We start from the raw sequence: 13,984 nt of genomic DNA on the forward strand, positions 1-13,984 counted from the left end.
CCGCCCCCTCTCGCCCACGTACGGCGCCGCCGGCCGCTATCACCGGCCTCCCTCGCCCACCGCGTGCGCGCCGCCTCGCTCGCCCGCCCTCAACGCCGCCGGCCGGCCTCGGTACTGCCGCGCGCGCACGCGCGCGCCTCTCTCAGACAGAGAGCGAGATCGTGGAGAGAGAGAGGGGGGCGCCGCGGGCCACCGGAATTTTTTCTTTTTTTTTCTTTTTTTTGTTCTTTTTAATTTTAACTAGTTAATTAGTTTAACAAAAACGGTAAAATAACTCAAAACTTGATAATTAACAAAAAAAGTCGTAAAATTTGATAATTAACAAAAAAAACGTATATAAAACTTGATAATTAACAACAAAAAAAGTAAAACTTGATAATCAATATATACAACGACCCCGCGCGTCAATGTACAACGATCCCGCTTTAAAAAAATGTACACGACCCCGCGCATATACGGAGAGGGGGCGGCGATGCGCGCGGTGTTTTTTTTTGGGATCGAGAGGGGGCAGCGAGGGTTATACATGTGTGTTGTCCTCGCCTCCCTCTCCGTGACGCCGTCGTCTGCCGCCCCGTCTCGCGCTCTACCGCGACACCCTCTCCCACCCCTTCCTCGCCCCCTCCTTTTGCCACCGCCCTTTCGCCACCGCCACCGCCACCGCCCCCCTTCTTCACTTAATTAATTTGTTTTTACTACATGTTTTCAGGACTGACATAATGGCGGACGATAGAGCTGACCCGATTATGGACAACTATGATCCGGACGGTGAAGCACATATGTTCGGCATCATAAACGGCGATATTCTATATGTGCCGACCGGACAAGAAGAAGATGATATCTCTTCTTATCTGAACCTTGACGGTGAAGATGAAGGGCGCCGTCAGCAAGATGATGCCGAACAAACGTCGATAAACGACGATCTTCAAATGGAAGTAGCAACCACCTCCGGCGCCGAGGTATATATATACATTGAGCCTCTGGTGATACAAACTAACTGATTTGAATAAATATGTGTGTACTAACGCACACGACTCTCTTTCTTATTTTAGCCCTCGGCCGAATCGTCGAAACAATCGAGTACGTCGTCAAAGCGTGGCGCAACCAAGACGATGAAACAAGGAGAAACATGCACCATCGAGGTTGTCGACAGTGCAACCGGCAGGCCGCTGGAGCCCCGCAAGAACGCCACCAAGTTTGTCAACCAATGTGGAGCCGTTGTTAGAGACAACGTCTCGATCACCGTCCAGGAGTGGAATAAGCCAAAGAAGGCACGAATTGTTGGTTTCACTTTTGTCGATAAGAGAACAAAAAAAGATTGCTTCAAGAAGCTTATGGAACATTTCATTCTACCTCCGGAATACAACAAATTCGATGAGGAGGGTAACAAGATTGAGGAAAACAAGGAGAGGAGGAGGCTAGTCAAACAGTTCGCTCTTCATAAGATGGCCGACGCATTCCGGAAATTCGAGCAAAATCTAGCCCATGACTTTGTCAAGCAGAACAAGACTCCGGATTTCAAAGGACAATATGAGAAACTGAAACATGATTGGCCAGAATTTGTGAAGCAAAAGAAATCGGAGCAGTTCATTCAAATATCGAAAAAAAATAAGGAAAATGCGGCTAAGAAGGAGTACAATCATATTATGGGGCCAGGAGGGTATCGCCTTTGGGAGCCTAGGTGGGAGAAGATGGAGAACGAGCTGAGGGCGCGAGGAATCCGTCCAGGTACGGAGGGATGGGACCCAAGGGCCAAAAGCTGGTGGTACGGGCATGGGGGAACGCTGAACCCGGAGACAGGGGAGTGTGTTTACCAGGGCAAAATAATTAAACCCACCCAAGCCCTTATTGACGCAATGAGGGATGCTCAAGAGGGGAAGATCAAGTTCAACAGAGAGAACGACGCGCTGACAAAAGCCCTCGGGAATCCTGAACACGGAGGACGTGTACGAGGCATGGGGCACATTCCGTGGAAAATAGGGTTCCCCCAGAACGATGACCCGTACGGTTACAGAAGCCGGAAGAGAAAGATGGATCGGGAAGCAGATGTTGTGGCGCGGTTGGCATCGGAAATGGATGTGATGAAGAAAACCGTGAGTGTACTAGTAGCCGAAAGAGATGCAGCTCGGGCGCAGCATGAAGATCATCCAGCGGATCTCGGAAGCCAGCAGCGGAGAAGCAGCGTGGCTTCCACGGAGGCCCCACCAGCTGGTGCAGATGCACCGACGATCGAAATTACTGCACCGGAGCCTCTGGTGGTCGAAATTACTGCACCGGAGCCTCCTCGCTACCCCGTGGACGATATAAAGGAGATGAAAGAATGTCATCTGTATTATCCTATCGGGAACATGTCCATGAAGGTAGCCATCGGCAGTGCTTTACCATGTTTACCTGGAGCACTCCACCACAACAACCCCATTCAAGATGGCTATGCTCGTGTCACGGTGGAGGACATAGTCCAAGGGTTTGAGGACCTGGAGATTGACATTGCTACACCTGAAGGGGAGAAAAGACTTGGAGATGTCAAGCGCCATTTCATTCTATGGCAAAAGAAGTTTATCAAGTTTCCAGGCGAGGCGCCAAGGACAACAAGTCCACCCCCCTACGGTGGTGGTGGTGGTGGCGGTTCACCTACACCTCCGTCACGTCAGCCGACGCCCCCCAGTCCACAACGTCCGGCGGGTGATCCGACGCCGCCCCCCAGTCCTCGTCCGGCGGGTGATCAGACGCCGCCCCCCAATCCACCTCCGGCAAAGAAGCAGAAGCAGTCCTGGATTATTAACCCGGACCCTTATGTACCTAAGACCACAAAGGTACCGGAGCCATCACTGAAGCCTCTCCCCACAAGGCCTTGGGAACGTAGTGCCGAGGAAACTGCCGCGGCCGCGGCTGCTGATCATGAGAAATGGAAGGCGGACTGCAAGAAGAAAAGAGAGCCCGAGCCCAAGCCAGTATTTTCTGATGAGCAAAAGAAGTGGGCTAAGTCATTTTTGAGCACACCGTCCCAAGCCGCGAAGAATCTGCCTGACGACTATGCACGTGAACTTCGTAGGCAGGCACTCATGTTGAAGGAGAAGAAAGAGCGGGCGGAGAACCAGGAGAACAAAGCCTTGGAGGAGGCCGAGAAAATGGAATTAGAAAGTAAAAAAACGGGAAACGAGTTGCCCAGCTCGGGGAACAAAGTAAACAATCGATTGCCCCGCTTATAGTGAAAGCCGCCGGTCCGGATGACCCCGATATCATAGCAGCTGCGGCAGCACATGGATTGACTGTAACGAGTGCCAGAGAACAAGCGGCCAACTTAGGTATTACTCTTCGTGAACTGTTAGGCCTTGATGAGGCGCCAGTGAAGGAGGTAGTAATTACATATGTGAAGAATGGGCCTCTCGTCGAGCCTGCGCAGGAAGAGGATCTACCTCCACAAATGAAAGGTCTGCTGAAATGGTACAAGGGTTACATAAAAAATAAAAACGCCAAAGAATATATTTATGCGGAAGTTAGATATGAGCATCACTTCAAACATTACTATGTACAAATTCATCTGAGTGAATTGTTCCAGCTTTTCAATCTGCGCGAGCTCGACAAATCTATCATCAGTTGCTACGTTCTGTAAGTGATTTATTTCTACCCCATCTCGTTCATATCGCCTGCACTATATATATGTCCTAACTATATTGTTGTGTCCGCTATTATACATGCAGAATGAAGATTAAGGAATGCAGAGTAAGGAACATCCATGATGTTGGGTTCATTGACCCACACATCGTTAATGGATATGTGTTGGAGCATCACCCCGCCGACATGGAGACAGACCTGTGGCAGTTTCTTACAAAGCAGGAACTCAAAAGTGATATTCTATTTCCTTACCATTTTGGGTGAGTGTTTCTGTCTTGAGCACATTCTCTTTTGTTTACTCCATGCATGGTATGTGGCCGGCTAATCGATGAGTTATGCATGACGTACTGTGCATGTATCGTGTCCGCAGGTTCCACTGGATTCTGCTAGTAATTAAAGTTGACACCTCAGAATGTCTCGTCCACGACTCTCTGAATATGGATCCAAAGCTTTGGGCGGCATGAGAAGAATGCTGCAGAAGTAATTATTTTCATTCATTTGCGCTCTATATCGATCGGCCTATTTCGTTCATTTCCTAATATCAAGTAACTAATAACTCTCTTGTTCATTTAATTTTCTTTGCCTCGTAGGGTTTGGAGACGGTTCGTAGATACAAAGGTCGGTGAATTCAAAAAAGAGCTAGAATTCAAAAGGTCAAAGGCTAAGAATGGTAGGGATATTCAGCCAGCGGGGACCAATTTATGTGGATACTATGTCTGTGAGATAATCCGGAGATACACCTCTGAGCGGGTTCCGAGTGATACCAATGCTCAGAGGAATAACCTTCGGATGATGCTTAGTCCAGAAGCTCGCTTCCGACCACTTCAAGAGGAACTAGCTGGATGGTTCAGGAGGGAAGTCCTCCATCCTAAAGGAGAACACCATTACGAGGACGTAGAACTTTATATGCATTAAATTATGTATGGAAACTTGTTCAAAATTGTATATTGTCATCCGATGATATTGAATATATATTGTATATTCCTCTTGAATTCTTTTTGGTTCTAATTTCAAATTTGTTTGAAATTGTACATTCATATGCATGTATGTAGTACCGTAGAATATGTGAAACTCCTTCAAAATTAAAATAAAGCACAAAAGAAATAAAACAATACAAATTAAACAGAAAACAGGTTTAGGGGGGGGGGCTAAAACCCTAAACCTGCGGCGGCCTTTAGTCGCGGTTGGCCAGAAGAACCGCGACTAAAGATCCTCCGCCCCGACGGCCGCCTGGCGCCCACGTGGACGGGCCTTTAGTCGCGGTTCTTAAGCAACCACGACTAAAGGGGGGGGCCTTTAGTCGCGCCTATTTGGTCGCGGTTGCGCAACCGCGACTAATGGCAGTTGCGAACCGCGACCAAAGGCCCTTTTTCCACTAGTGGTACCAACAGTTTGTGCAGCAAGAGGGGAGCCTTTCAGTTTTTCCATTATCAGTGTCAAGCAAAAAATTATGATCACTTCTAAAGGGCTCGTCACCAAAGATAAATCTAAGGAATAACTTTCTAAATTGTTCGGATTCTAATCCTTCCAACTCTATATGATCAGTTGTTTCAACCATCTTTGCTATTATTGGAAACCGAGTTGTGAGTAGGATCATGCTACCTTTTTCTTGTGATGTTTTGAGTGGCAGCAATAACCTTTTCCAATCATCCTCGTCACTAAACTCCCATATATCATCCAGCACAAGCAAAAACCTTTTAGATCTTAATCTCTGCTCAATCAGCTCTTCAACTCTGCCATATTTTTCCCCTTCAACATGAGGGATGTATGTTTCGATCTCTTCCAAAAGCTTATTCAAATTGAATTTGAGTGACACGCATACCCAAATAACGACTTGAAAGTGATTTCTAACTTGTTGGTTTCTATATATGTGTTGTATCAGAGTTGTCTTCCCTATCCCCCCTGGACCGACAATCGGAAGCACGGTTAGATCCTTGCTCTGGTATTTACCCTTGGTCATGTCATGCATGATGCTATTCATGATACGGTCCCTCCCATACAGCTTTGGCTCTATGCTCTGGCCGGTGGTGATGGGACGACTCTTGGCAATATCTGGGACAGTCATACGGCCACAACTCTGCAGAACCTTGGTAACCTCTGTACGCACAGGCTGCAGTTGCTCTATGATGCGCTTCATTCTTTCAGAGACATCAACCCTATTAAACCCCGGCATTGGTGTTGCTCTCTGTGGCGCGCCGGAGTGAGTTGGCTGGCCAGAATGATCATCACGAACATGCGGCAAATATGAGCAAGGGAGGAGTTTACCGAGCTTGAGCATGCACCCGCCGTCCTCATCAACTTGATTGGTGCTCGGCGTTGAGGAAGAATTACCGTGATACCTCTGCCTACTACCACATGGCCAAATGCAACAGCTGACCTGTCGTCCGGCACCTTCCACTTCCCCAGGTTCACCAGGACAACAGGCAGCAGATGAGCACGCGGATAGACCAAGCACAGCTTTGGCAGTGTGACGAGCGTTGAGGGCAAGGTCATGGAAGCATCCCTTGGCATGCTGGTCTGCAGCGTCGTACGCGTCGTGGAGCTCGTCGTGGATGCGGAAGTAGTCCAGCTCGTCCTCGGCGGAGTGCGCCGAGCGCCCCAGCTTCCCCAGCAGATCCTCCATGGCCCGGCCGTCGATCTGCTTGCGGCTGGCGGTCTCGAGCGTGGCCTGCACGAGCAGCAGCTCCATCCTCAGGGCCTCGATGTTGAGACCCAAGCGCTTGCTGGCATCCCAAGCCTCCAGCAAGCCGTCGGCCACAGGGGCCAGCGCCTTGCCCACCACCCACTGCGCCGCGCTGAGGGCCGCGAGCATCCTCTCGTCCCCGGCGACCGTCGTCTCCGCCCACCGCCGCACGTCGTGGAGACGGTCGTCGCTGGTGAGGTGAGGGGTGTCGCTCGCCTGCCTGAGAATTGTGTTGGGTTGTGTTGCTCAGCTGAGGGCAAGAGGGTGGAGCTATGCTGCTTGGCAGGAGGGAAGATGATTACAGGAGAGGAGATATGTATCTTTGTTCGGGTTGGAGTCTCCGCCAAACCGTCCCAAAACAGATGAAATAAATTAGGGTGTAGCCAATGTAGTTGTTGCGTGTGACATGCACTTATCCTCTAATCTGATCATTTTGCCGCCCTAATGTCTGCTCTTCTGGCCCCCATGCGCCAATAGGCAGTAATAACAATGCTTGTTCTGATTCTTGCATTCATGCATCCATTTCATGGCAATTGCCAACTAGACCAGGAGCTAGCTAACCATGACAATGACAAACCAAGGTGAGATCAACATGTACCCACTCTAGAGTCTTTTTTTCTTCTTCTTTTTTTGCATTTTCACCCACTCTAGAGTCTACGACGCACAATTAGTCGAACAACGTAGTTTCATACCAGTTTTGTAATAAGATGCGAATGCCGTCACCTGAATTAATTATGAATGCTCTATTGACTCTGGGATGTAGATGCATTTTGTGGAGCAACTAGATATGTTTGTACTTGCCGACCTTAGGTTGTTTAATAGTTTTAATGAAAAAAAAAGAAGGGGTAGGTATGTATGTACTACCTCCGTCCTGATTTATTAGTCTCCATTGTAATCTGTGCAAATTTTTAATCATAAATCTAACTAACAAAATGTTCATGCATGTCACCAAAAAATATATCATTGAAACTATGTTCAAATACAAATCCAACGATATATTTTTTGTTGACATGCGCAAATATTTTGTCAGTTAAATTTTTTATTAAAATTTACACAAATTACAAAGGGGACTAATAAACCAGGATGGTGGTAGTACTAGGTAGCAACCCCAGATGGACAGGTGAAGTCGATGCCCCCAAAATCAGGTAGCCATCCAGTCGGGAATTTAGAAGATGCCAGACCGGTAATCCTTCTGAGCCCCAGGCTTAACTGCACCTGCCCTGACAAAAAAAAAATCAAAATAAGTAGTAGAAAAATTCTAAAAATTCCAAAAAAAATTATGTGGTGGATAATTTGATGCATGAGGTTCACTCCAAATTTCAAATCATTTATACATCTGAGTAGCTCTCGGCAAAAAAGACAAATTCAGGGCCTGAAAATGTTTACTGTTCCGATTTGTCTTTTTTGTTGAGAGTTGCTCAGATGTCTAAATAATCTAAAAATTGAAAGGGACCTCACACATTAAATTATCTACCACAAAAAAAATTGAATTTTTTTGAACTTTTTAGTATTTATTTTGATTTTTTTTTCTTACCGGGTGCAGATGAGCCTGGGCATCGAAACGCCACGACAGCTTAGTTTAATGTCTAATCACCGCCGGCAAAGCATCCCATGGAGCAATGCTACAAAAACAGTGAAGAAACCGCTGCCAGTAAAGCATCCCGTGAACTGACACTAGAAAATGCTGGGCTTGTGGATGGATCAGCTACACTGACATGCATATACGCAAACTCAAGTAATAACTCAGCCTGGCAGCTAAGCCAAGAAAAAGAAGTCACATGACCCTGCATCATATGAAAACTAAGCATTAGCTGCATCTTCTAACCGTTGTTGCTTCGAATGCATTCTAACCCGAATCCTACAGCAAGCAGTTAAGGGAACGGACATTTCAACATTGTGTAGCAGCAGAACAACACTGCAGCACACAGCACCTAGCTTGTCTGGCAACAAATTAGGAGAACACCACACAGCATCATCAACTTATGAAGTTCCATACGCTCGCAGCCTCATGCTAGCCACAAACTTCAGTTTGTCCATCCTATCAGCGGAGTAAAATTTGCGGTTGCTTTTTTTTATGCCAACGAATGGTTTCATAAAATTGTTTCGCAGGACAACTATTTCTGGTTTATTTTTTAGTAACCAACGGCAGAAACTACCAGCAAATAACAATCACGTGTACATTCAACCAGAAAACTTTGCGTCATTCCAAAAACAGCATGCTGTCGTGACTAAGTCAAGGTCTTGCTCCAAACACTTCTGACCACAACACCCCAGAGGCAAAGAGCGATGTGCTACTAGTCTAGTACAACATACATATAGCCACTGTTTTTTGCAAATGTACAACTTGAACCAGGAGACTTGTTTCTGTGGGGTTTCTCTGATTCGAATCGTCTTGGGTACGCGTAATTCTGACGCCTGCCTGCCAAAGCAGACGGATGCTACTCCTTGAACCCGAAATCGTCAAATATCCCCTGAAAGTGGAAGAGAGAACCTGTCAGTCCTTGCGGATTGCACTTTGAGCCTCGCAGGAGCAAGATCGAATAAAACGTATATATCCCAAAATCATCAGATATGCCTGTGCGCATCTTTCCCTTTTAGATAGAACAGTTGGGTGCTGAAAGAATCAAAAGCTATGCCTGTGCGCATCTTTCCCTTTTAGATAGAACAGTTGGGTGCTGAAAGAATCAAAAGCTAACCTCGGGGTCGTTTATCCCATATGCAACACAATAGTGTTCCTGAAAACAGAAAATATAATGCACAGAAGATCAGAAGAGCGCATAAATTAGTATGATATTTGTATGGGAAATGCGATCCCTCAACTGATAGGCAGTTGTTTGCACATAATTACCTGCATCATATGCCACTCTTCAAACTCATCAAACAGCTCTAGCAGCTCAATCCTGCAACCATACAGCTCCGTGAGTTATGGCGGCAACAAAACCAGCAAGTGCAAAGTCACATAAACCGGAACTTAACCCCTTTCGTCAGTATCATATTTGAAACACTATGGACAGATAAAATTTATTTTTCACAGGCTATTGGAAACATTACCTACGCCTTTCTCCACCGTCAATGAAATCATTGTATATTTTCAGCATATCCCAGGCAACAGCTCTCTGAAAAAAACAATCGTAAGATCCCAGAAAAGAATTGCTATATTCTAGTTTCAGTGTTAGTCAAATGTATACCTTCCATCCATGATCGAGAAAAAGTTTTTCCTTGTGACTTAAGGTTGGTGTAGCATTTATGCCAAGGAGGGGGCATCCTCTACTCTGCAGTAGTAGCACAACAGGAAGTGTTAAGTTATGAATCAGTGCTACAGATGAAGTGGCAGATACCTCAGTGATTAATATATATATATATCTGTACAGCAGAGAAAAGAACAGGTGCTACCCAACAGCAAGAGCACCATCTATTTTCATTCATACAAGTAAGATGTACTCGGTCAATTGAGATACTAAAACAAATAGATTCAGATCGCACACTCAACATGGCAATTGACTTTAGACCGAACAGTTTCCATCATGTTGCAATTTTAGTTTGCCTTCTCACTCTTCAGTTATGGATACAATAACACCATATGCTCTCTCCTTTAATTGCCATACAGCTACCGACCAATCTTTCCATAGTTTTAAAACGATTTAATAGCCATTACATAGGTTGTGGTGAATGAATCACAGCAAAGGCCACAACTTACATTTGTTCAAGTGAGATCCCTAAATAATCTACCTGACAACTTCCACACTCAGTTGCAGACCTCATTGAGTGTCAAGATATCAATTAACTGATATGATACTTCCTCCGTCTCAAAATAAGTGCAACAGATTTAGAACAAAGTCAGTACAACCTTGTACTAAATCAGCAACACTTACTTTTGGGACGGAGGGAGTACTTCTTATTATAAGATATATGTTCCTCTTATTAATAAAAAGGAGGTCTCTTGATCACTGGAAGCACATAACTGAAGTCAAGCAATTTCTTTGGTGTCATCAAATTAGCTGAACTTTATCATAGAAATAGAAATGGTATTCAAGTATATATTTCCTACATAAGACGGTATACCAAAATTTTCAACCATTCCTCAAGACAAATGGTCCATGCACCACAGTGAAAGTGTGTGACACAGGTAAAAAGGTACCTCAAGATTCCTAATCATTTGCTCCCCAAATGCATCATCTGGATGGATCTGCATCCACATAGGAGTCAGCAGTGCCAAAAGCTATCAAATATAAGGGTGCAAAAGAGTACATCAACGAGAGAATTGTTCAACCTGCTCATATAAGAAAAAAATTGCACTGGAGAACTTCTCGGATGCCCAACTAACAATAGCATCAGTTGAAGCTGGATCTAAGTAAATTAGAACACACTCTGCAATTATAAAGGTCGGCAAGCTGATGACAACAGAAAGATTTATCAAAAGCTTGAAAAACTGGCTTGTGATTCAAGTCAACAATGGAAATAACTCTGCAGCATAACTTCAAGCCAATCAAATTATCATTAGCAGATAAAATAGATTCTCATCCAAAATAATCCAAAAGTGAACCAAGATATGTTCAATAAACGACAATAGAAACCCCTATTTTCAGTTGATGTGGCATTACGACTGTACGTTAATATAAACATGACATAAAATTTAGTTATAACATGTGAGCATCATGCAGGGTGGAAAATTTGATTAAGGTAGCAGAGAATGTGGCCACTTTGTGCAGCATAAAGAGAATAAAAAATGAAGGAGAACACAGGATGCATATAACATACCTTGGGTCCATTTCAGCCATGCGAATAACTGCATCTAGCTTCGGTATATCACGAATATCAGCAGAAAATAGCTTGTAATTTGTACTCGTCACTTCGCCTTTTTCTGAAATATTTGGCCACTGTCAATTTTTGTGCAGGCACATGGAGAACGGAGAAATAGCAAATTCAGTGACAAGGAATGATCACTTCAACAGTTCAACTTACAATTGTTAGAACTAAGACTGATACATTTTCCGTTTAAGTTCTAACAAAGGGAATTTTTCTTGCAGACAGAATGGAAGATGGAAGTATAGCAGAAACTTTCTACTGCAATAACCAACAGGCTATGCTTCCTACCATAAATCTAACCCGCTATAAGCCAACACACATCATGTTATAACCAACGGGACTGGCTAATTTGAAAGAAACCTGGGTAAATAAGCTCTGTATAAATAAACCAAAAAAAATCAAAGCTGTCAAATTTGGTATTGACTACAAAACAAAACAAAAATCAGTCTTGCTTGTTGTTAACAACATTATGTTTCTGCAAAATATACATCAACCAAGATAACATGCGCACAAGATATGCATAAAAAGGAATTGTAGTGGCATTAGTGGACAAGTCTAGAACACGTTTGGTTCAAGATTAATGCGCCACAGCTAAGACCAAGCAGTGTGTAGAACGTGACAAACAAAATTGAAGCCACACGTATGGAAAAGGTTGGTAATGATTGTGTCGGTGACATATGAACCATATGAGTAGCCAGCCACAACCATGACAGGAACCAAACACATGACGCAGAAATTGTGGCAAATTGAATGCTCTTAGATGCACATAGGGCTAGGCAGGCAGTAGAAAAAAATTAGAGTAATGAGAGAACTACCTATTGAAATAGAAGCATCAGGTCCTAATTTTTCCTTCATGTCATTATAGTGGTTGATGATGGCAGACTTTTTGCTGGTTACCTGCAAAACATCAGAAGTTGTCAGAAATTACTTGCTTGTACAAAGATAAGAAGCTGGTGTTCAGAAGGAAGATACAATACATTAACGAGCATAGTAAAAAAATTACACAGAAATGATACTGTGTGGAGTAGTAAGATACACTTGAATACATAAAGCAAAAAAAAAATCCATACCTCCTGAAAATCCAGCTCTACATAAAGGTATGGAGCAAGCCCTTCATCCTACAATAAAAATACAAGGCAGAAATAGAAATGGGTAAATCAATACTATAAAAGCACCATCTCAATTTATGTATTTTGACCTTCATCGCTTCCTCCAACCAAAACAGAAAATAGTTCATCCACATGAATACTGGAACGCAGTCAGCTAGTTAATGACAATGAAGGGCACAGCGGATTTAGGTTTAGCTTAAATGTTTTGTGATGCATATTAAATGGGCCAGTAAATGGGTAGTAAGCAGCAACTCGTGAAGTACATGAAACATGGAGTTAGGAGACTAACCTGCAACTGGAAAAATGTCGTGTCAAAGCCAGCGCCAAGAGATAATATCTGTTTCCTCTTGTGATCATCACTGCCACTCCCAGCATTGAGGAACTGGAGCATAAGTTTCCTAAGAACAGACCAGCGGGCATAGTAGCCTTTGCAAAGTCATTCGAAGATAAGAAATTAGAACCTTAACATGATTTAAATTCAGAGAACCGTATTAGAAATATATGGAGGCACTACGATACCACGATTGATTATTGGAGCCCTTTTTGTTGTCCGCCTAACAAAATGGTGCACGTAATCATCCTTCATGTACCCTTTGGTAACACAGGACCTGCAAACGAAGATGATCATGTCACATGGGTAACATATAAGTCAGCCCCAAGTCTGCTCTGCACCTCAAGCACTTAACTACGAGGTGTCTACTATCTGCTATCCGCAATTCAGGCCATCAATTGACTCGATCAATAACGATCCATAGCACAAACAGAGTTTTACTTATATATAATGACATTTCTGTCTCACTGTATAATCCCTTGCAGAAAGGGGAGTGTGAGAACAGATAAGCTAAGAGCAGATTTCGTATGGAACTAGGAAACAGCATGGGGCACGAAGCAAACCCTGGCTGAAACGTTCCCGTGGCCTCGATCTGCTGCGACGGAAAGCGCGCAAGCACAGGAGCTGAGCATCCGACGAGGTAGCCGAGCTCGTTCCCGCAAATCACAGCCGCTACTACAGTAACGGAGAACGCACACGCGTGCTGGAAAGCAGTGGAAAATGAGGCGGAGCGACGCGGCGGGGTGGGGAAGGAAGGAAGGGGAGGGGACGAGGCGGGGGCGTTACAGCTTGCTCGCCGCGGCGTCGTCGTTGGTGGCCTGCACGGCGGCCGGGCTGCTCCTCGCGGCGGCGATGCCGCCTCCCGCCTCCACCTCCGCCGGCTCCATTCGGGCGGTGCGCGGATCGGCGGATCGGTCGGGCGCCGGCGGCAGGACGCGTCGGCGACGGGATGGGAGGGAGGGAGGGGAGAGCCGGTGCGGTGCGGTGCTTGCACGAGAGGCGACAGGGGCCGGAGGAAGAGGAACACGGCGACTGGTGGAGATGGGCCCCCGACCTAGCCTCTTGACGGATGTGGAGTTGGGCCGAAGGTTTTGCCCGTGTGCGGCCCAAATAACAGCACAGGCCTCTGGACCAGACAACCACAGTAGTCTTTGGACCAGAAATCTTCTTCTCCCTTCAGCGCCTATTAAGATGAAAAGACCCCTCAAAAAAGGTGAAAAAAAAGGTCAAATCACTAGTTTTTTTTTTAGGGGAGGATCAAATAACTAGTTAAGAGTTATCCCTTGCAACAATCACTCTCCACCTTCAGAAGCTGACAAAATGACGCATACATATGTGCCACTCGTCGTAACCTAGGAGTTCTTTTTCCTTGTAGATTCCTCTATTTAAAATGTTTTTATCTCTGAAACTGTGAGTCCAAATAGTGAACCATTTCCACTGTTG

At 45.1% G+C, this 13,984-nt stretch overlaps 1 protein-coding gene and 1 pseudogene across 1 annotated transcript; both read right to left on the reverse strand.

Moving 5' to 3' along the window:
- Positions 1-6,587, reverse strand: part of LOC119333048 — a 19,794-nt pseudogene extending 13,207 nt beyond the window's left edge.
- Positions 6,588-8,419: 1,832 nt separating this feature from the next.
- On the reverse strand, positions 8,420-13,523 carry LOC119330475 (leucine carboxyl methyltransferase 1 homolog). The gene is made up of 13 exons (XM_037603580.1): positions 13,328-13,523; positions 12,730-12,818; positions 12,500-12,636; positions 12,172-12,219; positions 11,917-11,998; positions 11,054-11,156; positions 10,566-10,686; positions 10,434-10,481; positions 9,484-9,567; positions 9,347-9,411; positions 9,144-9,195; positions 8,992-9,030; positions 8,420-8,766 (listed from the first exon to the last, which is right to left on the reverse strand). Exons 1-13 carry the CDS (start codon positions 13,426-13,428, stop codon positions 8,734-8,736), a joined length of 1,002 nt encoding a protein of 333 aa, XP_037459477.1. The 5' UTR covers positions 13,429-13,523; the 3' UTR covers positions 8,420-8,733.
- Positions 13,524-13,984: the final 461 nt, after the last annotated feature.

The sequence above is a fragment of the Triticum dicoccoides genome, chromosome 7A (genome assembly GCF_002162155.2).
Source record: "Triticum dicoccoides isolate Atlit2015 ecotype Zavitan chromosome 7A, WEW_v2.0, whole genome shotgun sequence".
Taxonomy (NCBI): domain Eukaryota; kingdom Viridiplantae; phylum Streptophyta; class Magnoliopsida; order Poales; family Poaceae; genus Triticum; species Triticum dicoccoides.

What these genes read in the sequence shown, in the direction of transcription:
- LOC119330475 (XM_037603580.1), bottom strand. Translation starts at nt 13,428, where the DNA reads ATGGAGCCGGCGGAGGTGGAGGCGGGAGGCGGCATCGCCGCCGCGAGG. An exon ending in TTTTTTTCTTATATGAGCAG is followed by an intron (nt 10,482 to 10,565) that starts GTTGAACAATTC and finishes ATGTGGATGCAG; the next exon opens with ATCCATCCAGATGATGCATT. An exon ending in TTCTCGATCATGGATGGAAG is followed by an intron (nt 9,412 to 9,483) that starts GTATACATTTGA and finishes TGTTTTTTTCAG; the next exon opens with AGAGCTGTTGCCTGGGATAT.